This window comes from Acanthamoeba castellanii (genome assembly GCF_000313135.1).
Source record: "Acanthamoeba castellanii str. Neff unplaced genomic scaffold scf7180000084776, whole genome shotgun sequence".
NCBI classification, from domain to species: Eukaryota; Discosea; order Longamoebia; family Acanthamoebidae; genus Acanthamoeba; species Acanthamoeba castellanii.
The window spans coordinates 374,842-399,715 of record NW_004457586.1 but is presented as its reverse complement, the minus strand read 5'-3'; the positions used below and the strand labels follow the sequence as shown (position 1 = coordinate 399,715).

The 24,874-nt window shown below is 59.7% G+C and overlaps 10 protein-coding genes across 10 annotated transcripts in view; 4 read left to right on the top strand and 6 right to left on the bottom strand.

Annotated features, from left to right (window-relative positions):
• Positions 1 to 4,758, bottom strand: part of ACA1_279480 (protein kinase domain containing protein) — a gene marked incomplete at both ends in the record, with an annotated part of 5,152 nt that extends 394 nt beyond the window's left edge. Inside the window, 6 exons of the mRNA XM_004344659.1 lie at positions 27 to 1,678; positions 1,770 to 1,866; positions 1,944 to 2,169; positions 2,254 to 3,218; positions 3,288 to 4,527; positions 4,607 to 4,758. Of these exons, the coding sequence (XP_004344709.1) occupies positions 27 to 1,678; positions 1,770 to 1,866; positions 1,944 to 2,169; positions 2,254 to 3,218; positions 3,288 to 4,527; positions 4,607 to 4,758 (4,332 nt within the window). The remainder of the gene's footprint in view (positions 1 to 26; positions 1,679 to 1,769; positions 1,867 to 1,943; positions 2,170 to 2,253; positions 3,219 to 3,287; positions 4,528 to 4,606) is intronic.
• Positions 4,759 to 5,352: 594 nt separating this feature from the next.
• On the top strand, positions 5,353 to 7,113 carry ACA1_279470 (uncharacterized protein; the record flags this gene model as incomplete). The annotated part of the gene is made up of 1 exon (XM_004344658.1): positions 5,353 to 7,113. One exon carries the CDS (start codon positions 5,353 to 5,355, stop codon positions 7,111 to 7,113), a length of 1,761 nt encoding a protein of 586 aa, XP_004344708.1.
• A 213-nt stretch (positions 7,114 to 7,326) lies between these two features.
• On the bottom strand, positions 7,327 to 11,641 carry ACA1_279460 (uncharacterized protein; the record flags this gene model as incomplete). Its single annotated transcript, XM_004344657.1, has 18 exons — positions 7,327 to 7,407; positions 7,486 to 7,620; positions 7,694 to 7,792; positions 7,874 to 7,960; positions 8,036 to 8,134; positions 8,255 to 8,575; positions 8,753 to 8,895; positions 8,980 to 9,148; positions 9,260 to 9,459; positions 9,582 to 9,665; positions 9,736 to 9,875; positions 9,950 to 10,017; positions 10,120 to 10,188; positions 10,306 to 10,630; positions 10,713 to 10,929; positions 11,045 to 11,162; positions 11,240 to 11,407; positions 11,504 to 11,641. 18 exons carry the CDS (start codon positions 11,639 to 11,641, stop codon positions 7,327 to 7,329), a joined length of 2,661 nt encoding a protein of 886 aa, XP_004344707.1.
• A 362-nt stretch (positions 11,642 to 12,003) lies between these two features.
• Positions 12,004 to 14,066, bottom strand: ACA1_279450 (MORN repeat-containing protein; the record flags this gene model as incomplete). Its single annotated transcript, XM_004344656.1, has 6 exons — positions 12,004 to 12,236; positions 12,477 to 12,602; positions 12,692 to 12,915; positions 12,986 to 13,144; positions 13,283 to 13,623; positions 13,680 to 14,066. The coding sequence occupies 6 exons, from the start codon at positions 14,064 to 14,066 to the stop codon at positions 12,004 to 12,006; spliced, it is 1,470 nt and encodes a 489-aa protein (XP_004344706.1).
• Positions 14,067 to 14,275: 209 nt separating this feature from the next.
• On the bottom strand, positions 14,276 to 15,371 carry ACA1_279440 (Hypothetical protein; the record flags this gene model as incomplete). Its single annotated transcript, XM_004344655.1, has 4 exons — positions 14,276 to 14,433; positions 14,501 to 14,605; positions 14,667 to 15,177; positions 15,261 to 15,371. 4 exons carry the CDS (start codon positions 15,369 to 15,371, stop codon positions 14,276 to 14,278), a joined length of 885 nt encoding a protein of 294 aa, XP_004344705.1.
• Positions 15,372 to 15,528: 157 nt separating this feature from the next.
• ACA1_279430 (cytosolic fes cluster assembling factor nbp35, putative) lies at positions 15,529 to 16,934 on the top strand (the record flags this gene model as incomplete). The annotated part of the gene is made up of 5 exons (XM_004344654.1): positions 15,529 to 16,000; positions 16,127 to 16,281; positions 16,373 to 16,483; positions 16,617 to 16,803; positions 16,894 to 16,934. 5 exons carry the CDS (start codon positions 15,529 to 15,531, stop codon positions 16,932 to 16,934), a joined length of 966 nt encoding a protein of 321 aa, XP_004344704.1.
• A 151-nt stretch (positions 16,935 to 17,085) lies between these two features.
• ACA1_279420 (BAR domain containing protein) lies at positions 17,086 to 18,434 on the bottom strand (the record flags this gene model as incomplete). Its single annotated transcript, XM_004344653.1, has 5 exons — positions 17,086 to 17,149; positions 17,227 to 17,293; positions 17,432 to 17,743; positions 17,850 to 17,913; positions 18,039 to 18,434. 5 exons carry the CDS (start codon positions 18,432 to 18,434, stop codon positions 17,086 to 17,088), a joined length of 903 nt encoding a protein of 300 aa, XP_004344703.1.
• Positions 18,435 to 19,485: 1,051 nt separating this feature from the next.
• Positions 19,486 to 20,042, bottom strand: ACA1_279410 (uncharacterized protein; the record flags this gene model as incomplete). The annotated part of the gene is made up of 4 exons (XM_004344652.1): positions 19,486 to 19,499; positions 19,596 to 19,678; positions 19,822 to 19,928; positions 20,034 to 20,042. 4 exons carry the CDS (start codon positions 20,040 to 20,042, stop codon positions 19,486 to 19,488), a joined length of 213 nt encoding a protein of 70 aa, XP_004344702.1.
• Positions 20,043 to 20,360: 318 nt separating this feature from the next.
• On the top strand, positions 20,361 to 21,870 carry ACA1_279400 (helicaselike transcription factor HLTF/DNA helicase RAD5, DEAD-box superfamily; the record flags this gene model as incomplete). The annotated part of the gene is made up of 7 exons (XM_004344651.1): positions 20,361 to 20,378; positions 20,469 to 20,540; positions 20,621 to 20,738; positions 20,809 to 21,111; positions 21,195 to 21,387; positions 21,456 to 21,586; positions 21,683 to 21,870. 7 exons carry the CDS (start codon positions 20,361 to 20,363, stop codon positions 21,868 to 21,870), a joined length of 1,023 nt encoding a protein of 340 aa, XP_004344701.1.
• Positions 21,871 to 21,928: 58 nt separating this feature from the next.
• On the top strand, positions 21,929 to 24,835 carry ACA1_279390 (helicase C-terminal domain containing protein, putative; the record flags this gene model as incomplete). The annotated part of the gene is made up of 8 exons (XM_004344650.1): positions 21,929 to 22,148; positions 22,211 to 22,337; positions 22,499 to 23,330; positions 23,434 to 23,553; positions 23,621 to 23,705; positions 23,798 to 23,887; positions 23,999 to 24,112; positions 24,246 to 24,835. 8 exons carry the CDS (start codon positions 21,929 to 21,931, stop codon positions 24,833 to 24,835), a joined length of 2,178 nt encoding a protein of 725 aa, XP_004344700.1.
• Positions 24,836 to 24,874: the final 39 nt, after the last annotated feature.

Genomic DNA, 24,874 nt, shown 5'->3' with positions numbered 1-24,874 from the left:
AGCTTCTGCTTCCACCCGAGCCGGACCGAGCCGTCGGCCAGCAGGGCGCGCAGGTTGCCCCGCGGTACGAGCTCCATCACCAGCATCGGCCCGCCGTCGCCGTTGGACGACACGCACAGGCCGATCAGCTTGACGATGTTGGGGTGGTCCAGGCCGCTGAGAATGGCGGCCTCCTTGCGCATCTTGGTGAGGGCCAGGTCGTCGAGCTTGGTCTTGTAGAGCTGCTTGACCGCCACCTTGGTGCCAAAGTAGGCGCCGGCCACCACCCTGCCGAAGTTGCCCTCGCCGATCTTGGCGCCCATCGAGATCTTGCTCGTGTTGATGATCCACGCGCAGCAGTTCGACGAGCACAGGCCCATGCCTTGATCCCACTGCTCCTCCGCCCACTTCTCGTCTTCTTCATCATCATCGCCGTCGCCATCGCCATCGCCATCACCAGCACCTTTCTTTCGCTCCACCTGGTCGACGGCGTCGTCGTGGCTGACGAGTTGATAGGCGTCTTCGGCCCTGGGCACCAGCTTGAAGTCGGCGGCAGAGGGGTGCGAGCCCAGCCGGGTGGAGAAGGCCGAGGAGCAGACCACAGCGCCCGGTCGGCAGCGGAGGTTGAGCTTGCAGGCCTCGTCGTAGTTCTCGGGCTCGTAGCCAGTCCTGGTCACGTCGTCCCGAGGCGCCCCGCTCACGCCGGCCGCAAAGTGGAGCGCGACGCGCGCATAGATCTGAACGCCCCTGGGCCAGTCCCGATCGGCCACCTCCCTCTGCAGGTGGAGCGCGAACGCCGCAGCCCTGGCCGCTTCAGGGAAGGCCAGCATGTAGGTCCCGCCGCTGTGCAGCCCCGGCCTCGAGAAGATGTACCCGCCGGCGGCGGCGTTGACGCGCTCCGTCTGCTCGGCAGGCGCGGACAGGTCGCGCACGAGCTGGCCGAAGCGGGTGATGGCCTTGGCTGCGCCGGCGGGGTTGGTCTGCCACGACTCGTTGCAGCGGGCCAGGTCGCACACGACGAAGGTGACGTCGCGCCGGGGCACGGTCACGCCGTACTTGAGGCGAGGCGACGAGTGCGAGTCGTTGCTGCTGGCGCGGGCCTCTGAGTCGGTGCCTCCCTTGTTGCTGCTGTCTGTGGCGTCTGAGTCGTACGACGACCCGGTCATGTTCCTGCGGCTGTTGCTGCCCGCGCTGTGGGTGCTGGCGCTGCTGCTGCTGCCGCCGCTGGTCGACGTGAGCAGGGACCCGCTGACGTCCTCGATCATGGCCTGCAGCTGCTTCATGATCTCGACGAAGGTGGGCCGCATGGTGGTGTCCCGGTGCCAGCACTTGGTCATCAGCGCCACGAAAGGGGCCGTGGCCGGGTTCTGGATGACGTCGGCCCGCAGGCTCGGCCGAATGTCGTTGCGGATGACGCCGACGGCAATCTGGGCTGGCAGCATGCCGTGGTAGGGCTGGAGGCGGGTGAGGACCTCCCACAGGATGACGCCGTAGCTGTAGACGTCGGCGACGGAGTAGTCGACATCGTTGAGCTCGGCCAGCAGCTCGGGGGCCATCCACGGCACGCTGCCCTCGACATCGCGCCCCTGGCGCTGGTCGATCGTGTTCTTGAAGCGGGTGAGACCGAAGTCCGACACCTTGACGTTCCACTTGTTGTCGAGCAGCAGATTGAGCGACTTGAGGTCGCGGTGCACAATGCCTGAATTACACCGAGTTAAGATCAACTTTGATAAGTTCGGAGCTAAAGTGACTGGTAGCATAAGAAAGTTGCTCTGTGACGGGCGCCGTACCGGAGGAGTGGAGGAAGTGCATGCCCTTGGCGGCCTGGTAGGCGATCTTGACTTTCAGGGCCATGGGAATGTCTGGAATGAGGTCGTTGTGGAGCAGCTGCAACATGTCCGACGGTTCTAGTGAGTTGGCCATCAAGAAGAACGAAGGGAGGTGGGGAATGAGATGATGCGTACGTCGAAGAGGGAGCCGAGGGCCATGAACTCCATCACGATGCACATGTTGGGCGGCTTCGTGCTGGCGCCCATGAAGAGCACGACGTTGGGGTGCCGCAGGTGAGCCATCGTGCGAGCCTCCACGACGAAGCTCTCCCGCGCGTTCTTGGCCACCGATTCGGCCGCGGTCATCATCTTGACAGCCACGTCCGTGCCCTTCCACGTGCCCTTGTACACCTGACCGTACCTGCTCACCGAGGCGTTGATTAAAGTGGCGGTTCGTGGCACATCGCCACCTTAACGTTGCGGCTAGGGGTAGGTTGGACCGTACCCGCCCTCACCCAGCAGGTCGCCCAGCTGCAGCTCCTCGTAGTCGATCTCCCAGTCATCGGCCTCCCCGCGGCGGCGAGCGAACACGAACACGATGGCGCCCACGATCAAGATCAGTAGCAGCAGGCCCGCGGCGGCCGGCAGCACCGAGGCTAGTACAGGGACAAGCACCGACGAGTCGGATACCACCGACTCGCAGTAGGTCCCCTCCCTCCCGGCCTTGCAGGTGCACGCGTTGTCGTTGCACACTCCCATGTCCGAGCACACGGCACCGCCCGTCACGCAGCCGGCCAGCTTGCTCACGAAGGCGCCCTGGCACTCGACGCTGGACACTGTGTCGAGCATGTAGCTCATCAGCACCGGCGACCCGCTGGCCACGATGATGCGGTTGGAGTCAGCGATGTCGGAGGCGCTCTCGGCGGTCTGGGTCCAGTAGATCCAGTCCACCAGGGCCGCGGCCTTGTTGCAGTCGGTCATGGCCGTCGTGCGCACCATGAACGCGTTGTAGTTGATCATGGGCCAGCTGAGCTCTCCGGGCGCGTGGAGCGTGTACATATCCAGCGGATGCTCGAGGTATTCGATCGCGGCGCGCAGCGTGGTGGTGCTCACCTCGATGGTGTTACCGGCCTTGTTGATGGTCTTGGCCACGCGCACGTTGGCCGTCGTGAGCGCCAGGAAGCTGACCCACGTCGTGAACGTGTAGTCGTTGTCCCGCATGACGACCGGGTAGTCGCTGAGGCTCGGCAGGCCCAGCGTGCGGTTGGGGTCCTGTTCCACGACGGGAAACGTGACCAGATTCGCCGTGCCGACCTCCTCGGCGAACTCGGGCACGGCCTGCCCGATGGCGTTGGTGACGATACCAGTCATCACCTGCGGCGCCGAGTTGTAGACCACCACGATCGGCGCCGACGGCAGCGTCAGGCCCGGGTTGAGCGCCGTGATGTTGCGGTGGTCCCAGGTCTTGATCTGTCATTCACAACCAATCATTTTTTTGTTGGTTGTTGATGGCAAGGAGTGTGAAGGAGGTGGTGGCACCTTGTTGAGGTATATGTCCGACGCGGTCTGGAAGTCGATGACGAGGGCCTCGGTCTCGCGTAGTGAGGGGATGTTGTAGGTGAAAACGTAGCCGTAGGCCACGACCGGGATGAGCTTCATGTCGGGCATCTGGGCCTGCTGCTCGGCGGGCAGCACGCTCCCCGACGAGCCGAAGTCGACCGACCCCTCGATCATCGCTTCGATCGCGTCGAGCGACGACGACGTGTAGTACTTGAGCTTGAAGCTGCTCGTCTCGTAGTCGGTGGCCCACGACTCGTAGTTGGGGATGAGCGGACCCATGCCGGAGAGGAAGGCCGTCGTGAGGGACTTTTTGCCGTTGCAGGTCACGTTGGTGAGGGTGTCGAGCATGTTCTGCCGGTGGATGCGGTCGAGCGGGGTGTGACCCGACGCGGTGATGGCGTTGGCCGCCTGGTCGTTGATCTGCATCCAGCTGACGAAGCTCATGAGCTCCTTGACCAGCGAACAGTCGCTCGAGCTCAGCTGAGTCTGCACCACGGCGAACACCATGGTCGACAGTGGCCACGCGGTGTCGCCCAGGTTGATGAGGTCGAGCGAGGCCTCCGACAGCGTGAGGGCCTGGGTGACCGACGCCGTGGATGGTGCGACCGCAACCCCGGCCGCGTTGCGCATGCGGGCCGAGCCCAGCGCCGCAGCTGTCAGGTCCGGCAGCATCATGGGCACCAGCGACGCGGCCATGTCGGGCCGGGCCAGCGCCGTCGCCTTATCGGCCGGGGTGCAGGCCGCCACGGCCCGCCCGGAGATCACCGCCGCCAGGTTGGAGAAATTGCCCGGCGCGCTGAGCTGGGCGGCGAGGGTGGAGCTGATGTTGGAGAGGTAGCGGGCCAGCACGTTGCCTTCACCCAGCAGGTCGTCGCAGTAGACCAGGGTCAGCTGCTGCCCGGCGGGCAGGCCGAGCCAGGGGTTGAGGGCTGCGATGCGGCTGTCGTTCCAGTCGACCAGGTCGCCGGTCCATATGGCGGCCATAGTGGCGGAGTCGAGGATGAGGGTGTTGGTCGCAGAGTGGTTAGAGAAGAGGGAAGAGTTGTAGCCCAGGCCCATGGCCGCGGCCATGAGGGGCAGGCGGTAGAGGCCGTCGGAGCTGCCCTGCGAGGTGGCAGGAGTCGACACGAAGGTGCTGTAGCCGCGCGACAGAGATGTCATGGCCGCCGTGATGGATGGTGTTGCGAGGTAGCTGATGGTAAGATCATCTTTCACATACCTGGACCGTTATCAACACCATCAGCACCCTGCTACAAGACGCCAAGTGCCCCCCCCCAATAATGAACCAAAGAACGTACAAGTAGGCTTCGGCCAATGTGTTGTAGAGGTTCTGGGAGAAGGCCTCGCCGGAGGCGGTGAACGAAAGGCACTGCGCCTCGTGTAGGAAACCGGAGCAAAGTAGGGCGAGCACAAAGGTGAGGCAGAGGCCTGCCCGAAGCTTGTGTATCATGTCTTGGTGGTGGTGGCAATGGTACGCGTTTGTGCGACCACTACCGAGAAGTTGGGAGATGTTCTTGGCGATAGTGGCCAACAATAATAGACGCAGTTGTAGGGTAACTTGTTCCAACATGAGATCTGCTGCGATTGGTCCGGAAAGATGATCATCTAGTTTCGCGCCAATGGCGGCGGCCGGGACATCCAGCGCCGGGCCACACAAAAGCAGCCGGGAGACCTCATCCGGCCAATCGAAAGTGAATATCCATGTAGCGCTGCTTCGCCGTTGGGCTCGCTCTCCACGGAGCGCACCACCAAGGGCCATGCCCCACGGACAAGTTCATGTGCGAGATTCCACTGCAGCGAGCTACCTCCGATGGCGTGCAGTTGCTATAAATGTTGTGGATCGATGGTAAGCTTGCAACCTGTTGCAGTGACAAGAATAGCTTCTTCTTTTTGTGTTGCTTCCACCTTGTGGTCTCACCAATGGGCACACAGCCAGGTCCATAAAACCGAGGGTCCCTCGCTCGGTCTTTTTTCATCATACTATCAGCTGCTGCACGCATAACACCTGTAACATACACAACCTCCATCCTGCACTCCACAAGCCATGTACCAACCCAAGGCGTGGAGCCTCGCTCTTGCGCTGGCCCTGTTCATGTTTGCCGCTGGCACCAGTGCGAATAAGGCCAAGATCGTTCTCACCGCCGAGGAGACTGAAGGCGCCTTGGGATTCTACTCGACCGATGGCGAACTGCTGGGCAAGGCCAAGGTCGGCCTCCTGCCGCACGAGGTCATCGTCTCCAAGGACGGCACCACTGCCATCGTGTCCAACTTCGGCCTGCACGACTTCGACTCGCCCTACGGCGACGCGGGCCTCTATCTGTCGCGGATCAACATCCCGCTGCGTCTCGAGGACAAGCTGTTCTACACCTTCCCCAAGGGCGCCCCGGCCCACTCGGCCCAGCGCGCCCCCCACGGGGTGAAGTTCAACCACGACGAGACCAAGCTCTACGTCAACACCGAGTGGACCTCGTCCGACGGCACCGCAAAGCCCTCCATTCTGGTCTACGACCTCACCGACGGCTCCGAGGAGCCGGCCCAGGTGTGGACGCTCGGCAACAACACCAACAAGTGCCACAACTTCGTCTTTTCGAACGACGGCCAGACCGTGTGGCTGCAGCTCGGCCCGCAGGGCATCGCGGCCATGGACGCCGTCACGGGCGAGGTCAAGACGCCGTTCCTCCTGGGCACCACGATCGTGGGCGTGCGCGGCCTCACCTGGTCCACGGTCGAGCCGGGCGTGCTCATCGTCAGCGGCATCGGCGAGCTGTGGGCCATCAACACCACCGCCGCCTACCCGCCGCCCGTGGTGCGCCACTACGCAGGCTACGGCACCCGCCAGTTCCTTTATTCGGCCGTCTCGCCCGACGGCAAGTACATCGTCGCCCCCGCCGTGTGGAACAGTCAGGTGCTCATCATCGACTACTGGACCACCAAGGTCGTGGCGCGCCTGTCGTCCGATATCGACCCGGTCGCCATCGCCATCTCCGACGACTCCCGCTACGCGTACGCCACCGGCGGCCGCGGAGCCAGCCTAACCAAGATAGACCTGAAGAAGTTCACCACCGAGGTCATTCCCACCGGCTCCGCCACGGGACCCAATGGAGTCACCTTCGCCCCCAAGACCAACTCGTACAAGACCACCGAATTCACCGTCGGCGTGGTGATCTCGCTCACCGGGGCGGGCAACGCCAACGCCTACGAGTTCCAGTCGGGCCTCGCCATCTGGAAGGAGCGGATCAACGACGCCGGCGGAATCGCCCTGGCCAACAACAAGGCCGCCTTTGTGCGCCTCGTGTTCCTCGATGACCTGAGCGACAGCACCAGCACCAGCCGACTCCTGCGGGAGCTGGTGGACGAGCACGGTGCCGACGCCCTGGTCGTGGCGTCAGCCGGGTTCACACCGGACAGGCGCCTGTTGCGCACCCTGGACCAGGAGGACGTGCCCCTGCTGTCGCTGTTCCAGGTGGAAGGCGACAACCGAAAGAGGAGCGACGTGCGCAGCGAGCTTCTCAGGCCGAGGGCCGACAGTGACGTGCTGGGCCACGACAGGTGGTGCAGCCTCACCCGGTACTCGGCCGACTTTGCCCAGCGGTACTCCCGCAACGCTACGACGGTGAACGCCCAAGCGACAGCCGCGGGCATCATCATCGAACAGGCTGCCGTGCGATCGGGCCGCAGTTCGGGCAAGAAGCTGGTGGAAGCGATCGCCGCCACGGACACTGTCCTCTTCTCTGGTGCCGTCAAGTTCGACGCCCAAGGCAACAACATCTACGGCGACAGCACGCCTGTGCTGATTCGTGGGTGAAGATTGTCAGCTGGAGGTCCTCGCGCGCTTCGTAAAAATTGTGTAATTAATTAATCATTTCCTATTCGCCCATAAGTTTGGAACGAAACCTGTGAACACGCCAATAGGGTTTTTTGTTTTTAGTTTGGTGGTGTTGGTTGGCCGAGAGGCCTCATCATGTACAACAACAGGAGGGAAAAAGAAGGGAGGGGTGTGAAATGTGGCGGTGGCGGTCTAGAAGCCCCGCCTGTTGCCTCTGCTGGCTAGTGGATAGCCAGACGCTTGCGCGCTTCGAATGCTGCCGATCTGCTCCTCCTGTCAAACAAACGCGCGCGCACCGCCCAAAGAGTGAGAGGTGCGCTGACAAAGCACGAGGTTCGAGCGAGGGGAGACCTGGGCCATGATCTTTTCGTTGAGCGTGACGAGGTGCTCTGAGAGAAGCTTCATCTGTTGTTCGTAGTTGCTTCTTGTGGACTCCAACTCGTCCTTGGAGGCAGCCAGCGCCTTTTCGGCCACAGACAACTTGTTCTGTTGGTCGCGAGAGGATCGGCGTCAGAAAGAGAACTGTGAGCGTCGAGTGTCCGGGGTGTCGGGCGCGTACCTGCAGCTCATCTCGCTGCGTGACGAGACTGGCCAGACTGTCCACCGCCTTGGTGTACTCCTCGTGAAGCTCTACGGCCTTCCTATCGGCTTCTTTAATCTATTGTTGTGGCGTGGGCATTAGTAATCGGCCCTCCAAGGGAGGGGGAGCCCCATCCAAAACGGGCATGCAGATACGTACCTGCGACATCAGCTGATCCACGCGGGTCTCGTAGAACTTCTTGAGCGCTTGCTCTCGTTCTCGGTCCTCTTCTGATAGGTTCAGAGACTGCCAGCGGTGCAGCGGAAGTATCGTGAGTGAGAGCGCCTAAGCAACAGCTGATGTTGGGCTGGTGGTGCGTACATCGGATTGGGAGCCCGTTTCGTCCATGACGATTAGAGAATAGGACTTACTGGCCCCGACCACCTCACTGGCGGTGAATGATCGCTCCTTGTCCGAAGCCTGCGTTCCAGCAGGAAGGTCGAGCAGGTTGGAGGAGGACTGGGCGCGCGCACCCACCGTCGACGCAACATCAGTACACGGGAAGCGGTGGTAAACAAAACGCCGTGGCTGGCATCGTACCATAAGAGAGAGACCGTCGGTGGACGGAGGTCCGAAATCCAGGTCGAGGAGCGAGAGGGACGATGAGGTGGTGGCCGGCGAGGAGCCCTCCACCGCGGCCTCCTCCGCATCGTTGGCCCCCTCCTCGAACGAGATGAGCGGGGAGCCCAGAAGCGGGGTGCCGGTGACCGAGCGCTCATAGTCGGAGGTGTCGGTGGCGAGCTGCTCCTCATCGTCGAACGAAACGGCCGGATTGTCGGTGAGCCCGTACTCCTTGTCGGGGGCGGGCAGCAGCTCCGGCGACGTTGGCGCGCCGGTGGTGATTGGCACCACCGACACACCCTGGTCCGCTGAAAGCGAGGGTGACGACAGGGGTGAGAAGAGGGACGAGCCTCCGACGGCCTGGCCGTTCTTGATCAGCTTCTGGTACTGTGCGTGCTGCTTGGTGAGGGGCGGACAGGAACTGGTGAGCCAAAAGCGCGGCTGCAGACGGAGGGAGTGGAAGAATTTGTGACGTACCAGGGCGTCGTGCTTCTGTCGCACCTTGACCAGCTCTGAGAGGAGGGTGTCGAGACGCGATTGCTTCGATGCGAGGGTGTCCTTCGACGAGGTGAGTTCCGCCTGGAGTCGATTCTTCTCGCGAAGGAGGTGCTCGTTGACCTCTGGCCACACCAACCATTCGACCAGGCGCCAAGCGCGTTAATTCACAAGTGTATGGGCAAACGTGTGCGATAGGGACCGCGTACGGGTAAGCTTTTGGATCTTTTCCTGCATGAGTCGCCGGGCGCCGTCGAGGTCGGCCACGGTGCGCTTGTTGTTCAGGGCCTCGAGGTAGGGGATTGATTCCGGAGCGGGTTCGCTGTTGACGAGCGCGAGGTAGTCCCTCGCCCGCTTCTCCAGACGGAATGTACCGACCTGCTGTGCCAGCTGCAATCGAGTTCATGAGAGAGGTGAGAGTGTTGCGGCGAACGCGTTGGCGACAAAGTGCCGTCTGACGAACAGGACGCTTGGGGAGAGACGTCATACCTGCACCCCGCGGACGGGGATAGCAATGGGGCTCAGGAGGAGGTTGAGGAACAGCTCGAAGGACTGGGACATCTTGGCGAAGAAGGTCGCGACCGAGGTCTGGTACTGCATTATTCGCTCGTTGACCGACTTGAGGGCGGGAAGCACGAAGGGGTCCTTGTGCTCGTGGTCGATCTTCGATCCCAACTGCGCTACGTAAGCTGTCGGACAACACACACACACACACACACAACACACACACACACAACACACACACACACACACACGAAGCCAATCAGGCGCGCAGCCAACATGGGGAGGACCGTAAGGCGGAGGTGCGTACTCTTCATGGCCGTGTTCATCGAAACCAAGCATGCGTGGACTTGCTTGACCACAAACAGCTCGTTGCACTTGCTCACCTTCCCGTCTGGATGGCCACCAACGGTTGGCGTAAGTATCGGCCACTGAGACGAGACTGCTTGGGTTACGTAGCGTACCTTCACCGCCGAACGCCAGGCACACATAGCTGTAGAGCTTCTCCAAGAGGGACTGCATGGTGGTGTACGTGTCGCCCAGCAGCTCATTGCGCGCCCTCATCCCGTCGTCACAGTTCTCTTGTTTGGATTCCTCTTCCAGGCTAGCGTGTGTGGACATGACGAGCATTGGATGAGAGAACAAGAGAGGGAGAGAGAGAACACACAAAGCACGTACCGAAGCAACTGGTAGGTCAGAAGCTTCTTGTTGAACAGCATGTAACGATTGATCGCCGCCACAGCTGCCTTCTGTAACACAGAAGTGTGACAGTACGTCAGGTCAGTTACATGTTGTTTAGGACTACTCAATCTGAGGCGTGTACTCGCCCAACGAGTAAGCACGAGTACCGCTTGCTGAGGGTCGACTTGGGCTGGCTGTTTGGCTTGCTCGTAGGAAGCTGCCATGGCGGTGACTGGCTGCGTGAATGCCGGACAAGTACTTGGTGTGCGAGGGCAGGACCAGGATGATCTGAATGAACATGCACGCATCAGCGTGTGGCTTCACGAGAGATGCAACGACCAGACGGGAGGTACCTTGCGGTTGATGTTGCGAAGCGCGTCCGTGATGGTCATGCTCTTGTTGAGGATGAGTAGACGCTCATGGAAGGCAGAAAAATAGTCACCGTAGTGCGAGATGAATTGGCGGAAGTGCTTGAGCCACACGTCCACGAATTCCTTCTGCTGCTGCTGCCTCTTGCGATCAAACGTGGCCACGTTGAACTGGTTGTAGACCTCGTTCTTGGAGTCGTCGAAGAGCACCTTCCGCGCGAGCACGGACGATGCCTTGGTCAGGTCGTCCCGCAGCTTCTGTTGGATCTGTGTCATCGCGATCTCGCGCTCCTTCATCAGGTTTTGCGTTCTGCGCCCCCGATGAGTGGAAATAAGTTGAGTAAGTCACGGCCTCGCAAACGCTACAAGGGCACGGCGAGCGCTCGGCGTACCGCTGTAGTGTGTCGTCAAGGATTTTACTCTTGGAGGAGAGCTGGTCCCGCTCCTGGGTGAGGTTGTTGATGGCGAAGCTGGTTTCGTTCTCCTTGTCGCGCAGAGCGTCCTGTTGCTGCTGCAGGTTCTTCTTGATGCCGTGAATCTTCTGCGTCAGGAGCTCCACCGTTTGCTTGTGCTCCTTCTTCAGCTCATCGTTTTCTCGGTGCAGCTTTTCTGTTGTGACCCATAACGTGATTGCACATCAGTAAGTCGCGCACACAACGGCGGGTGCACACCTCGCACACGCGCGGGGCTGAGCGAGATTGGGGAGGATGGGGAGGGGAGCAACCGTTCTCGCGTATCTTGCTTTCGAGGTCGGTCTTAGCGGCCTGTAGCTCCTCCTTCTTCTTGGCCAGCTCCACCTTGGTGCCAGAACTGAACCAGCCCAGACTCTCCGTTTGCTCTTCCTGCGTGTGGGGAGGGTCACGCCGGTGATGAGAGCTGGAGCGCATGCGAAAACCAGGCAGTGGCGTGCAGGTGGCACCTCCTTGAAGCGTCGCTGAAGAGCCTCCACCTTCTTGGTGATGCGATTGTTGTGGAATTTGAGCATGTTGTTCTCCTCTACGGCAGAACGCAGCTTTTTCTCCACTTCCTTCGCTTCCAGCTGCGTAGCTTCCCTCAGTTTGGTTTCCTCTTGCAGTGCCTCCCGCCCCTTCAATGGAAATAATTAATGTAATTAATTCAAACATGAAGCGCATTTCAAAGATTAATATGAGCGCTCATGTGTGGCCACAGATCTAGGGCGCACCTGCAGCACGGCCTGCTTGAGGAGTCCATTTTGATGTTTGATTTTCTTGTAGGCCTCCACGAGCTTAACGTAGCGCTCCTCCAGCGGCAAGCCCGGCCGCGCATCAGGCGTAGAGGGCGGCGAAGGGGCCGTTGCCATCACAGCTCGCACAGCAGCGCAGTCCCGCTTTCTCTGCGCGTGATGTGTGATGTGTGAAGTTCTTGCTCCTCCCACCGACACGATCGCCAAGCCAAAGAAAAAGAGAAAGAAATTCAAAAAGTGTGGTGGCACTTCAACACAAGACTTGTGTTTCTTTTCTCCTCTTCGCGCGCAGCTCGCTGGGCGAGTGGCAAGGTGCAGGGCGGGCACCTCGCTCCTCCCCATCACCTTCTTCCTCCTGCGTCGTCTCCCTTCGCCGGTCACCGTGTCCCTCGTATCGGCGCGCCTCGGGGTTGCCCACAGGCTCGCTGGCTGCTTGGCGCTGTCGTTCGACTCGATTCGGGCTGACGGGTCGGGCGGCCCTAGTCCTCACTCTCGTTCTCCGCCTCCGCGTCCTCTGAAGCGCCGACTTGATGGAGGGTGACGATCTCCGTGAGCTGGCCGGCCTTGAAGATCCCCTCGACGCGGTCGCCGTTGGCGTAGGTGTAGACCCCGCTCCCGTCAAAATTATTCTGCATGAAGGGACCCTCATACATCTCGCCCGTGGCGAAGTAGTACTTGCCCTTCCCTTGTCGCGAGTCGTTGAACCATTGCCCTGTTGGTTGCCAGCCAGCGTTGCACGGTTATATGTATATCAGCACACAGTTCGAACCACCTCGGAGAGCCCAGCCCGCGGCTGACCAAGATCTTACCTTCGTATCGGTGGCCGGATGAGCTCTTGAAAGTACCCCAGCCATGCCGCTTACCATGTACAAACTCTGCACGCGATGAAGGCTCGTCAGCTCACGCCAAGGAGCGGCATGCAAAAGGGGATGTGAGTAGTATTCGCACGCACCCCCTTCATAATGTTCGCCCGAAGCGCTGCTCCAGCTGCCGTGGCCGTGAAATTCATCGTTCTCAAACTCCCCTGTATACACATCTCCGTTCGCCCACACATACATGCCCTTGCCGTTGGGTTTGCCTGAAGGGAGAAGGGGGAGGCCACGAAATGGCGTTGTCAGCCGCTGTCAGGAATGAGTGGAAAGGAGCAGAAGAAGAACATAGGCATACCATCTTTAAAATCGCCCTCATACCGCGTGCCGTCCTTCATCGTGTAGGTGCCCTTGCCATGCTTCTTGCCCAGATGATACTCGCCCATGTAGACGTCCCCCCGTAGCGTGGTGTACACTCCCTCACCGTCCCGCAGCTGTCCCTTCAGCGTCCCCTCGTAGTGGTCCCCGTTGGGGTACGTCACGATCGCCTTCCTCCTGCTCGCTTCCTGTTGCTCTTTGCCGCTGTTCCGTGTATTGATAAGCTGTGAGGAAAGATCTGGAGAGGAGTGGAGTGGAGTGGAGTGAATCGGACCTGTTCGACAGAGGAGAGCCCTCTCTCCGCGGGTTCTTGGCCTTCGCATCCGTTCGCGAGCTTTCAAAATCGCTGTCGGCGTTGTCGGCGTCGTTGATCACAAGCAGGCTCTTCTCCTCAGCCGCCGCAGCTGTTGGTCCCTCCATCTTGAAGAACTCCCTACGTAGACAAGGGGGTATGCGTACACAAGAAGGAGTGAGTACCGAACGTGTGAACGAGACGAGAGCGAAGTGCGAAAAGAAGGAAACGGTCGCGAGTGAAAGAAAGGGGAAGGAGGGCGCAAGGCGAGGTACACACCATTCGCGAGTTTCGGCAAGCTGAGCGACGTTGGGGGCAAGGTAGGGAGAGAGGATGGCGACGAGGCCCTGCTTGAGTGGGAGCGCGGCGTGGAGGTTCTGGTGGTACATGAGATCGATGACGCGCAGGGAGATGGACCGCACGGTCTGAACGGCCTCATCGAAGTGGATGAGGAGCTGCCACTGGTACTGAAACATGTTCATGATGTGTTGCTCCCTCTTCTCCACTCGCACCACGGCGCCGGGTCGCCCCTTGGGCGGTTCCGCTGCCCCAGGGGCGTGCGGCGGGGGGAGGTGGATGTGGAAGATCCAGCTGTCCTTGACGTCCTTCGTCATGCCAGCCTGGCCGATTTGGTGATGAGGGCCTTCTGGAGCTCGATGATGGCCGGGCTGGGTACGCTCTGATTGCAGGCCTGAAGGAGCCGCACTACACGGCTCTCCTCGCCTCCGTAGATGTCGGTGAGATACTTGACGAAGTGGGCCTTGTTCTGCACATCCTCGGGTCCCTTGAATTCCTCATCGAAGGTGCGCGCTACCCGCTCCGCGAGCTCGGCCCCCTCGAGCTCATGCGTGAGCACGGTGAAAAGATCTTTCAGGTTCTTCACCGCCCCCGCCCCGGCCTTGGGTGCGTGGAGCAGCTGATCGCCCGTGCCTCCGAACACCTGGATGGTTTGCGCGAATCGAGGGAGGTCGTTGAACATCGTTCGCCCCTCGAACGATCGCTTCCATAGATTCTCGATTTTCTCATTCCTCTCTTTAATGCTGGCCTCGCTCGGTCCTTCCATTTTTCTCTCCCTCTCTCGCTGCGCCAGCTCGCTCTCTCTCCAGTGTAGTGAAATGGGGAAGTCGAGTTGGTGGTAACGATCAAGAGCTATCTCCTCGTCCACCGGTGGGCAGGTGTGACCGTTGCGGTCGTCCAACGGCTTTTTCCTTCTCGCCCTTCCTTTTCCTTTGTTTTCTTTTTGTCTTTTGTTTGACTTTATTTGAAGAACACTCAGTTCTTAGGGAAGAGCTTGATAAAGACAACCATCCACACGAACGTAAGCGCCACGAAGATGATGATGATCCAGAACCAGGTCGTGTTGGACGATGACGTCTTCAGCTGTTGCTGCAGATCCTGATTCTCGCCTTTGATCTTTTGGAGGTTGTTATCTGGTGGAGCAAGAGCATTCAGCTTTTGCAAGTGTAACTGCCAGTTGCTCCCATAGAGGTGGCATACCTGTCTGCGTTTCAAGATCCTCTAGTTTGGCAGCGTCATCTTTGAGGATGGAACCGAGGCTAAGACTGTTGTTTTTGAGTTGACTCACAATGTCGAGCATATCATCTGAGAAGACAAGTCAGCAAAAGCATGAGGACTAGCGGTTGTGTGGAGGAGAGAAGTGTACCAGTAAGCACCTGCTGCACTGTCTCTTCATCTGGCTGGCCAATGAAATCTGATTCCGACCGCGTCATAGCCTCTGCTCGTCCTCGGCCAAAGAGCATCGATTTCTCATCCCCTGTCGTGCGCGCGCCCGTTCCCTTCGCGTGGCCTCGATATCGCAGACTGGTCGCCTGGGCCGAATCCGTCACGTCTTCAGCATCTGGCTGGTGGTCGCTGGCGAGAGTCGCAAGTGTGTGGGTAGAGGGGATGGGGTCGTCTGCCCCAGTGGCGGCAAGCTCCTCGTGTGGCACAGTCTCTGCAGCCGCGCGCGGAGAGTTGGGGTGCAGCTCGAACAAGCGTGCTCGCAGCTCGTTTTGGTGGGGACCCCGCGTATGGTGGCTGGCGTAGTCGCTCACTCCTGCCACCCGCTTCGCATAGTCGGTTGCCAACTCTCGAGGCAAATCGCGGTGCTGCCGTGTGTTCTCGTCCATTCCGCCTTGCAGCGTCTCCAGCTGCTTTGCTAGCACCGCTGCAAACTGGCGCAGCGGTGTGAAGCATGAGAGACCATCACAATGTGGTTCGTGCCTCGCGGTTGGCCTGCATGTTGGGGGGGGGGTACCTTTTGAAGCTTTTTACGGATCTCAGGGCTGCGCTTGGTCTTGTCATCAGCTATGAGGCGCTCGCAAGAGGCCAGAAGCCGCAGAAAGTTAACCTCCACCCTTTGTCCCATGATCAGAAGAAGTGCAGCGTGTTGCTGCTCGGTCGGGTTGATGCACTGACGTGTAAGGCCTCCTCTTTTCTTCTTCATTTCCCCATCCTTCTCGCCGAAATTGGTGCAGACCTTTTTGCCCTGCGAGAACGCACATCAAGACAGAGAGCAAAGATAGATGAGCGACAACACGAGCAACAACAGCGGGGAGGTGCCGCACAACTGCCCGGGTCCGGAGTCGGAAAAGGCAGGAAAGGAGGACGCGTGCAAGGGTTGCCCCAGCCAGCAGGCATGCCAGGAGGCGCCCAAGGGGCCGGACCCCGACCTCGATCTCATCACGCGACGACTCGAGGCAGTGCGCCACAAGGTGCTGGTGCTCTCGGGCAAGGGCGGTGTGGGCAAGAGCACGTTCTCCTCCCAGCTCTCCTTCGCATTTGCCGCATCGGGTGAGACGCAGGTCGGCCTGCTCGACATCGACATCTGCGGCCCATCCATCCCCAAGATTGTGGGTCTCGAGGGTGAACAGATTCACTCGAGCAATATCGGCTGGTCACCCGTCTACGTCCAGGACAACTTTGCCGTCATGTCCGTCGGGTTTCTTCTCAGCAATCCGGACGACGCCATCATCTGGAGAGGACCCAAGAAGAACGGTACTGCCTCCTCTTGAGTTTACTCCATGCCACAGTGCCGACGCCCTTCACCTTCTGTGCTGCCGCTTCTGCACCAGCTGAGCTTTTGCTTCTGACTCGGAAACAACGCGCAACCGCACGATGCAGGGCTGATCAAGCAGTTCTTGAGGGACGTAGACTGGGGCGACCTGGACTACTTGATCATCGATACTCCTCCGGGCACGTCCGATGAGCACCTTTCCATCACACAGTACCTCAAGGCGGCGCAGGTAGACGGCGCCGTAATTGTCACAACCCCGCAGGTATGGTCCTTCACTGCCCATAGCCTCATCGCTTGCTCGTGTGCGCGCCGCGTGGCTGATGATGCTGATGGCGATGACGGCATCACAATAGGAAGTGGCGCTGGCCGATGTAAGGAAGGAGATCAACTTTTGCAAGAAGGTGGGCGTGCCGGTGATTGGTGTGGTGGAGAACATGAGCGGGTTTGTTTGCCCCAAGTGCAAGGTAGCCCCCCTCCCCCCCAATGCTCGACTGTCCTCCCCCCTTACCTCTCGACTCGTCTGCCGCTGAGGCCTGCTCCATCACTTCTCACTCTTCGCATCATCTTGTCCGGTGTGTGTGGTGCGTCCGACTCCAGACTGAGACGCAGATCTTTGCGCCGACCACCGGCGGCGCGGAGAAGATGGCCACCGATTTCGGTGTGCCGTTCCTGGGCCGCATTCCGCTGGACCCGCAGCTGGCGCGGGCATGCGATGAGGGACAGTCCTACGTTGACCGATGCCCCGACTCTGCCGGTGCCAAGGCTTTCCATGCCGTCTTCAACCGTACGCTCGTTCTCGTTTCCTTTCTCGCCCGGTGGCTCTGCATAGCCACCACAGGCGTAGGAGACTGACGCCTTTCCTCTTCAAAAACAGGGATCACCGAGATCGTCAAGGCCAACAAGACGGCCGCGTAGGAAGGAGGAACCACGAAACGAAACACCAGTGATGAAAACCCACACCGACTTTGCAACAAAGAAAAAAAGAGTTTGTGCTATCAATCGCGAGGCACCGGTTCAGTATTGTGGAGGTGTGCGGTCTGTTGTGGAAAATGGGAGGCGGGGGTGCTCAGAGCATTTGTACATAGTTGAGAGGGAAAATGCCCGTCTGACCCCACAGCTCGCCTTCGGCCCTGTCAAAAGAAGCTCCACGTTCAGTACTGGCGCGACGTTGGTGGGTGCGCAGTAGAGAAGAGACGGGGCTTGGTACCATTCGGCGTTGACCATGTTGGTGATGTTGATTTGGTCTCCGGCATGGAAGGTGAGCTCGCCGCTGCCTTCGCCGGCAAAGTCGTAGAGGGCGGTGCAACGCTGCTGGTTGGTCGCGCGGGCGGGAGGGGGAGGCGGAACCGCGCGTCTCACTTCGGGTGCGGCTTGGTAAGGGGCCGCCGGTTGGTAGGAATCGGACGGTGCACCATAGGCTGGCCCGCTGGCCGCCGGCGCAGGAGCTGAGTAGGAGTCGCCGCCATGGGAAGGAGTGTAGGCGTGTTTGGGGCGCGAGGAGGCCTCCTGGGCCTTCCTCGAGAGGGAGGCAGAGGCTTCGCGAAGAACCTCGACACACTTCTGGTGGAACTCGGCCTGTGCGTCGACGTACGCCCGCAGCTGCGAGATCTGCTCTTCTTCGCCGTCCTGCAGCGCCACCATGGCGTTGAAGTACTGCTCCTTGCTTTCTTCGTACCACTTGGACGCCTGATGCAGTGCCTCCGATTCGCCCTTCTTCTCGGCCGCTGCATTACCGCGGTTGAGTGAGCCGTCAAGAAGAACAGAGTCACCACGCCACCAGCACGATGCATCGGTGAGATAACGTGCAGCGTGCGAGAGGCGGTGATGTACCTCTCTTCTCCCGCTCGTAGTCGAGCCGGCAATTCTCGCTCCTCTTCTTGAACTGGTTGATGTCCTTCACCCTACACGGTGCCGATCACCACAGCACAAGAAAGGGAAAGAGAAATATCTCGCGGTTAGAGGGAATTTCACCTTTGTCAGCGTTGCAGCCAAGGAGTGGAGCGTGGCTGGTGGGGGCACGTGCTTGGTGTCGAGGAAGTGCTTCATGGGCTGGATGGTCCGCTCATCGATAGTCGCATCTGTTTGCCTGTGCTGCTCGCCGATTTCCTTGAGCATTTCGCCCATTGCAATAAGGGCGGAGGCGTAGGCCGAGCCGTCATTTGTGCCGGCCAGCGTGTTGCCGCTCTTAACCAGGAACTCGCCCATCTTTTCCTCCTGTGAAAGATCGTTCTTGGAGAAGAGGTTGCCCTTCATCGAGTCGGGGGTGAGATGCTTCACGAGCTTCTCTTGCACGTCCTTCCTGCATTCCGATGCGGCCACCTGCTTGGCGAAGTCCTCATCCACCTCAGTCGTTCGCTTCACCATTCCCACACTCTCGCCGGCCTTCTGGCCCCATCTTCCGAGCGCCTTCTTCATGTTGTGTGCGATCTTTCCGTTGTGCGCAAGGTCTGGCGCGTGGTCGACAAATGCCCTCGCGCTGGGTAAAATCCCGGAACTATAAATCGGGCCGAAAGACAAAATGCCTTGTTGTCGACCTCTTTTGTTTCCTTCTTCCTTTCTCTCTACCGTTCATCGTCATCCCTGAGGTGTACTTTGATCAACAAGTTCGCCATGGTATGTCACGTCCCCTCCTCCATCCAACCCCTCCCTGCCGCCCTGTTGCTTGGCCTTTAGTGCCATTCGCTGGGGGAGCCCTTGCATCATCTGCATTACTGTACGCACAGCAAATTAATCTCGCTCATTTTGTTTACAGCCGAGCCACAAGTCCTTCAAGATCAAGCAAAAGCTGGCCAAGAAGCAGAGGCAGAACAGGCCCATCCCCTACTGGATCCGCCTGCGTACCGACAACACCATCAGGTTTGTGTTACATTCGTGGCCCTGCCGACCATTGATGCGTCATTCTAAACCAACCCTTGCCCGTACTTTACAGGTACAACTCCAAGAGGAGGCACTGGAGGAGGACGAAGCTTGGCTGGTAATCCAAGCAAGCTATTTCTGGTTTCGCTCTTTGCTCTTGTTACAGAAATAATTATCCCCAGATCCTTCTGGAACTTCTCCTCACAATCTCTACCGTTACCTCTTTTCATCCTTGTCGCATCGTGTACCCCTCACTCGCATGTAAGGTGGTCGTTATTGGTGAGGAGTTGGGATTTACATTTTAAGATCTGTATGTGGAGTGAAGAACGTCAGCAGCAAAAGATGAGGTCGGAACTGATGCTGCGAGAGCGGCAACTGCGTCAGCAAACTTTTGGCTGGTGATGCGGTCGTCTGGCGTGTAGAAAGGGTTGCTCACTTGGTTGGCGTAGAGCGTGTGCAGTCTCCGCAAGAACTGCAATGTAGCGTTGGTGCTGATGGTGAGCTTTTCCGGCGGGCACGCACAAGAGGAGAGCAGGGACGTGTACCACACGAACAACAGCCTCCTGGCACTCATCGGAGGCTACCACCACAAACTTGATCTTGGTGTTCGTCACATAGCCATAGCTGCATCACACACACGACAGAAGGCACGCACGGGCAACAACACGAAAGCGCGTTCAGCGAGTGCACGCTCACGGCGTGTCGGTGTACGCCGTACACGTTGTGCTCTTCGGTGGGGGTGCAGGAGCCCGAGGAACATGTCCAATTGCGACTTCTGCTTCTTGGCGCCGGCACTCGCTGCCCTTTTCGCATCGACTGAGGGAGGTTGTCCACACGAGCGGTCGAGTCAGCGACACGACAGTTTTCTTATTTGTTTATCTATTTTCTAAATAAATAAATAAATAAATAAATAAATAAATAACAAAAAAGTGGGTACAAGGCGAACATACTCTTCTCCTCGATCATGTCAAGCGATGTATGAACAATGTAGTGAAATCGCAAGTCCTCATCGGGCTGCGTCTCCTCAAAGCTCTGCAGGAACAGGGGATTGTTCTATTCGGGGGGGGGGAGAGTTAGCGGCACGCTCCTACGACGCGGCAAATGGCACGCCACACACACTTGCCAACCCACCGCTTTGCCGATAATGGCTGCACACACGATGCTCATCCTCCTTGGTCGTTGATTGGTATTTTTATTGAATCTACTGATTATCTCCGTAAATTTCTAGCAGAACAAAAGGAAAAGAAAATTGAAAAGCGAAAAGAAGCAAAGATGCAACGTCGAGGCAAGAAGAAGCCTCGCCGTTCTTCGGCAGCGAAAGGGGGGCCAGTGTTGAAAAAGCAACGGGCAAATGCTCAAAGCGAGGAGCCCACCGCAACATCCGACAGCGTGCGTGGCTTCACTCTTGAGTCGCTGTACCGGGCACTACCCGCCCCGTCCCTGTCGCCCCTTCCCGCCCCGGACGGCCTGCGCTCGGGGGTGGCCATGTACACCTACCAAAAGGTGCTGCCTTCACGACAACCTGCACCCCCCCCGGATGTGCAGGGTCAGTTACGGCCTGTCCGTTAACTTCCTTCATCCGGTGTTCCACAGGTGTCCATGACCCAGATGTACAAACAAGAGAAGGGCTGCGGCAAGAAGGGAGGCATTCTGTGTGAGGAGATGGTGCCGTTAGCGCCGCCATTGAGCAAGCCGCGTCCGCCTCCCGCATATTTACACGGCTAAGTAGTTTTCTCGACCTGCAGGGGACGGGCAAGACGCTGATCTGCATCGGGATCATCCTGCTGACGAAGGGCACGCAGTGCACGCCGATAGGGCACCACAAGATACACAGGGCGGCTCTGCCAGCCAAGAGAGCCGAGGGTACGATGACCGAACAAGAGCACCCACGCGGTATTGTTGTTCGCTCACTCACAATGGCGCACGCTCACAGCTGCCGCAGCGGCATCCGCCGATGTTCTGCCGTGCGAGTGGTCGGACGAAGCGGTGGACAACGGGTCCGTGCTGTCGCTAAAGGCGCTCGCCGGTTCGCTGGTCAAGTGCGCCACCGGCGCACAGCTCGAACGGATGAACTTGCCGGTGGAGCTGCGGGAGTTCATCCAAGCGCTGCCCTCCCCCTACATACTCTACGATCACCACCGCAAGCGACAGGACACCAAAAAACCGCCTCGCTCATCGGAACGGCGGCGCGCGTCCAGTTCTTCCGAAGGTGACGCCCAAGCCCGTGGCACCTCTGGTATGCCCCTACCCTGGTGTTGTTGTGTGTTGTGTGTGTGGTATTGGTCGTCTGGACTCAACAATGCGCTGTTCAATGCGCAGGCGACGGCACGCCTCGGAAGGGCCTCCCTCTGGCGATTCAGATGTATCTTTCCGCGGCGACATTGATCGTGGTTCCCGCCACGCTGATAGACCAGTGGATCCAAGAGTTTCACAAGTACACCCTGGACAACTACCTCAGCATACTGGTCATTCAGAGCAACCAAGAGTTCCCTCCGCCCGAGGAGCTCTCCAAGTACCCACTTTGCTCCCGTCTCACCGCCATTCACCACTTTGAACTCTTACGGGCCGCCTCCCACACAGATACGACGTGGTGCTCACATCGCACACGAGGATCAGCAAGGAGAGATGCACCCTCAACGGCTACAATTCGTTCTCCGAGCGATGCTACTGCGATTTCGGCGTAAGGAGCGCCACCTGCAAGTCGTGCCAAAGTGCGCTGACCCGCGACTTTGCTCCTCTTCTGCTTTCCCTCTCTTTGAGGCTCACCTTTCTCTCCCCTCCCTCCCCCCTCCCCCTCTGTGCATCAGCTTATCGGCCTCTGAGCCCGCTCATGCAAGTGTACTGGCTGCGTCTCATCATCGACGAGGGCCACGTGATGGGCAACAAGCAGTCCAACCAGGCCAATCTCGCCGCCAACCTCCTGTGCGAGAGAAAGTGGGCCTGCACCGGCACACCCACTCCAGGCAACCACCTCGCACCCTCATATCCCCTGTGAACGCCACCACCGCTGACGTCTGTGTACTGATTGATGCTGTCTGTGTGCAGGCCTCCTTATGGAAACGGAGCTGGAGCACTTGTTCGGCCTGCTCATGTTCCTGGGGCACGAGCCCTTCTGCGACAGGAGGGTCTGGGCCGATTACATCGTGCGGCCGATCCGCAAGGGCGTCGCTGCCGCGGAGCAGCGCCTCCTCGACATCCTCTCGCAGGTGATGATCAAAAACAAGCAAGAGGACATCGACAAAGAAATCGCCCTGCCCGAGTGTCACACCTCCGGTACTGTGTGTGTGTGTGTGTGTGTGTCGGCGCACAATGTTCTAATGGCCACCATCGTGCAGTGGTGCAGTTGAAGCTCAACGACTCAGAAAGGCAGAAGTACAACGAAATCGTGTCGCAGATCAAAACCAATTTGATCGCTTCGCGCGGCTCCGGTCCCGACTCCTTCCTCCACCCCGCCAACCGCAAGTACGCGCAACGGGCGCTCACCAACCTCATCCTCTACTGCTTCCACTTCACCCCTCTCGACAGAGAGCAGCGCGAGCTTTGGTACACAACCCCCCCCCCCGTGCGTGCTGCCGATCTGAAGTGGCCAACGCTGTTCTGCCCACCTCCATCAATCCTCCCAGTCTCGACGTGGCCAGCGAGCAGCTGCACGATCCGAAGCTGCGAGGGGAGCTGTCCGAGCCGGAGGTCGCGGACCTGCAGAGCGTGGTGGAGATCATGATCGCGGGCGACCACACGCTCGAGGCCCATTTGCTGGTGTCTCCGAGAGACGCTTCGCTCGACCTACACAACGACGCAGCTGCGCCGGGCCCTCCCTCCTCCTCTCCTCCGCCCGGTCCACCGAGGGAAGAGCAGCCGGCCGACCTGGGCCGACAGGGCTCAGCACCGGCGCCGCCCCCGACCGCAGGGCCGTCGCTGGAGGTCCTTCGCCAACTGCGCCTCCAGCGATTCAGCCCTTCGGATACCCCGTCGACGCCCGTATCGCCGCCCATCGCAATTGCTTCGGCGGCGGCTGCTGCCCTCGTCTGCGAGGAAGTCATGGAGGACTCTCTCCCAGCGATGGAAACCGCGCCCGCGCCCGCACCCGCACCCACGGACCCGCCTCCCACACCGAGCGTCGACAGGGACCCGTCGACGGTTCCGGTGAGCTCCCCGCCGTCCTTCTCCTTCTCGGACTCTTTCGCAAGGCCGCTGCCACTGCTGTCACCCACTACTCCCACAGCGCCTGTACAGCCCACGACGAGCTCGGCGCCGGCATGCGAGGAGGCGGCGGCGCCCGTTCACCCAGGCGGCGTTGTGGCGGCGTCGCCTACGGCCGCCGCTTCGTCGTCTGCGGCGGCATCGGCCGGTGCCACCTCGCTCCTGTTGAAGTCCGCCCTGCCCGAGGCCGCCTACATTCCCTTGTCCGAGGTCAACTCCACGAAGCTCACCTACTTGCTCGATCGGCTGCAGCAGGTTACCTCCCTCCTCTCTCCCACTTCATCTCCCTTTACAGCTCATACGTCTCTTCTTCTTCTTTCTTCACCATCTTCTTCTTCTCCTTTGTCAATGACGACAGCTTCCAGAGGGGTCGAAGGCGATCATCTTTTCCCAGTTCGTGCACGTGCTGCTAATCCTACGCCAGGCGCTGCGGCATGTCGGCCTTCCCTTCTGCGAGTTCTTCTACGGCTCTCATTCCGTTACGTATCGCGCCTGCGCAGTGGCACCTCTCTCTCTCTCATCTGACGTGAGACACCTCACTGCAGTCGCCCGCAGCCCGAGCGAGCGCACTTACCACGTTCAATACGAGCGATTACGTTCGGGTCATTCTCATGAAGACGGAGCTGGCAGGTACGACCACCAGCCATGGGTGTCGCTCAAGTGCTTTTATTTAGTAACCTCTCGTCGCTCGTGCGCTCACATGCCCTTCGCCCCACCCGCAGCCTTCGGTATCAACCTCACCGCGGCGTCGCACGTCTTCTTCGTGGATCAAGTGTGGGATCCGTCGGTGGAGCGGCAGGCCATCAAGCGAGGTACGTTTTTCCTGCACTACGCGCGCTTAGACGTCCTTCTTGTGGTGGTGCACAGCTGGTGGTCGGTCACTGACCGTACCGAGCCTCCGCTCCGCTGCGCCACATCATCAGCTCATCGCATCGGGCAGACAAAGGAGGTGTTCGTGGAGAAGCTGGTCATGGAGAACACCATCGAGGCCACCATCCTCACCTTCAACCAGGACAAGTCCCTCGCTCCCCAGACCGGTACCCCCCAACCCACCGAAGACACACACGACACGCGACACGGCACACACACGGCACACACACACGACACGACACGACACACACACGACACACACACACAGTGATGGAATCCCTCACTCGTTTTGGCCCACAGAAGCGACGAAGGGGGAGAGCGAGCTCAAGGCGCAGCGCAAGGTTCACTCGCTGCTGCGATCACTGGAGTTCATCCATCGTTTGGGCGGCGATGGCGCCGAGGCCGAGGATGAAGACGGCGATCCGGGTGTCATCCTGGGCAAGAGGGCGCGCCAGCTCTTCGGTCGAGCCGGCGACGCCCGCGACGACCCGCGCTCCAAGGGCAAGGAAAAGTCTGACGACGTGGAGGACGAGGGCGAACAGGCCATCGCCTCGATCGACCTGCGGCGGGAAAAGAAGAGGAAGAAGACTGTGAAGAGAGTGCGGTTCATGGAGCCAGACGAGAGCGAAACTGTAACAGAAGAGGGAGCCGCCAGCAGCACCTCCACCACCAGCTCCTCCAGCAGCGCGAGGGAACCCTCCACCGACGACGTGGTACGAAAGCGGTCGAGGGACGGCGCTGAGGAGGGCCGTGCACTACTACTGCAGGGCTCAGTTGGGCCGGATGACGACGTCTCGGACTCAATTCAGGCGGCCGCGCACGGCACGCCACCCAAGCGAGTGCGCTTCTTGGACGACGACAGCTCCTCTTCAGCCGAACAGGGCGAGTGAAGCGGACACGACACCACAGCTCCTGTGACAGGGCACACA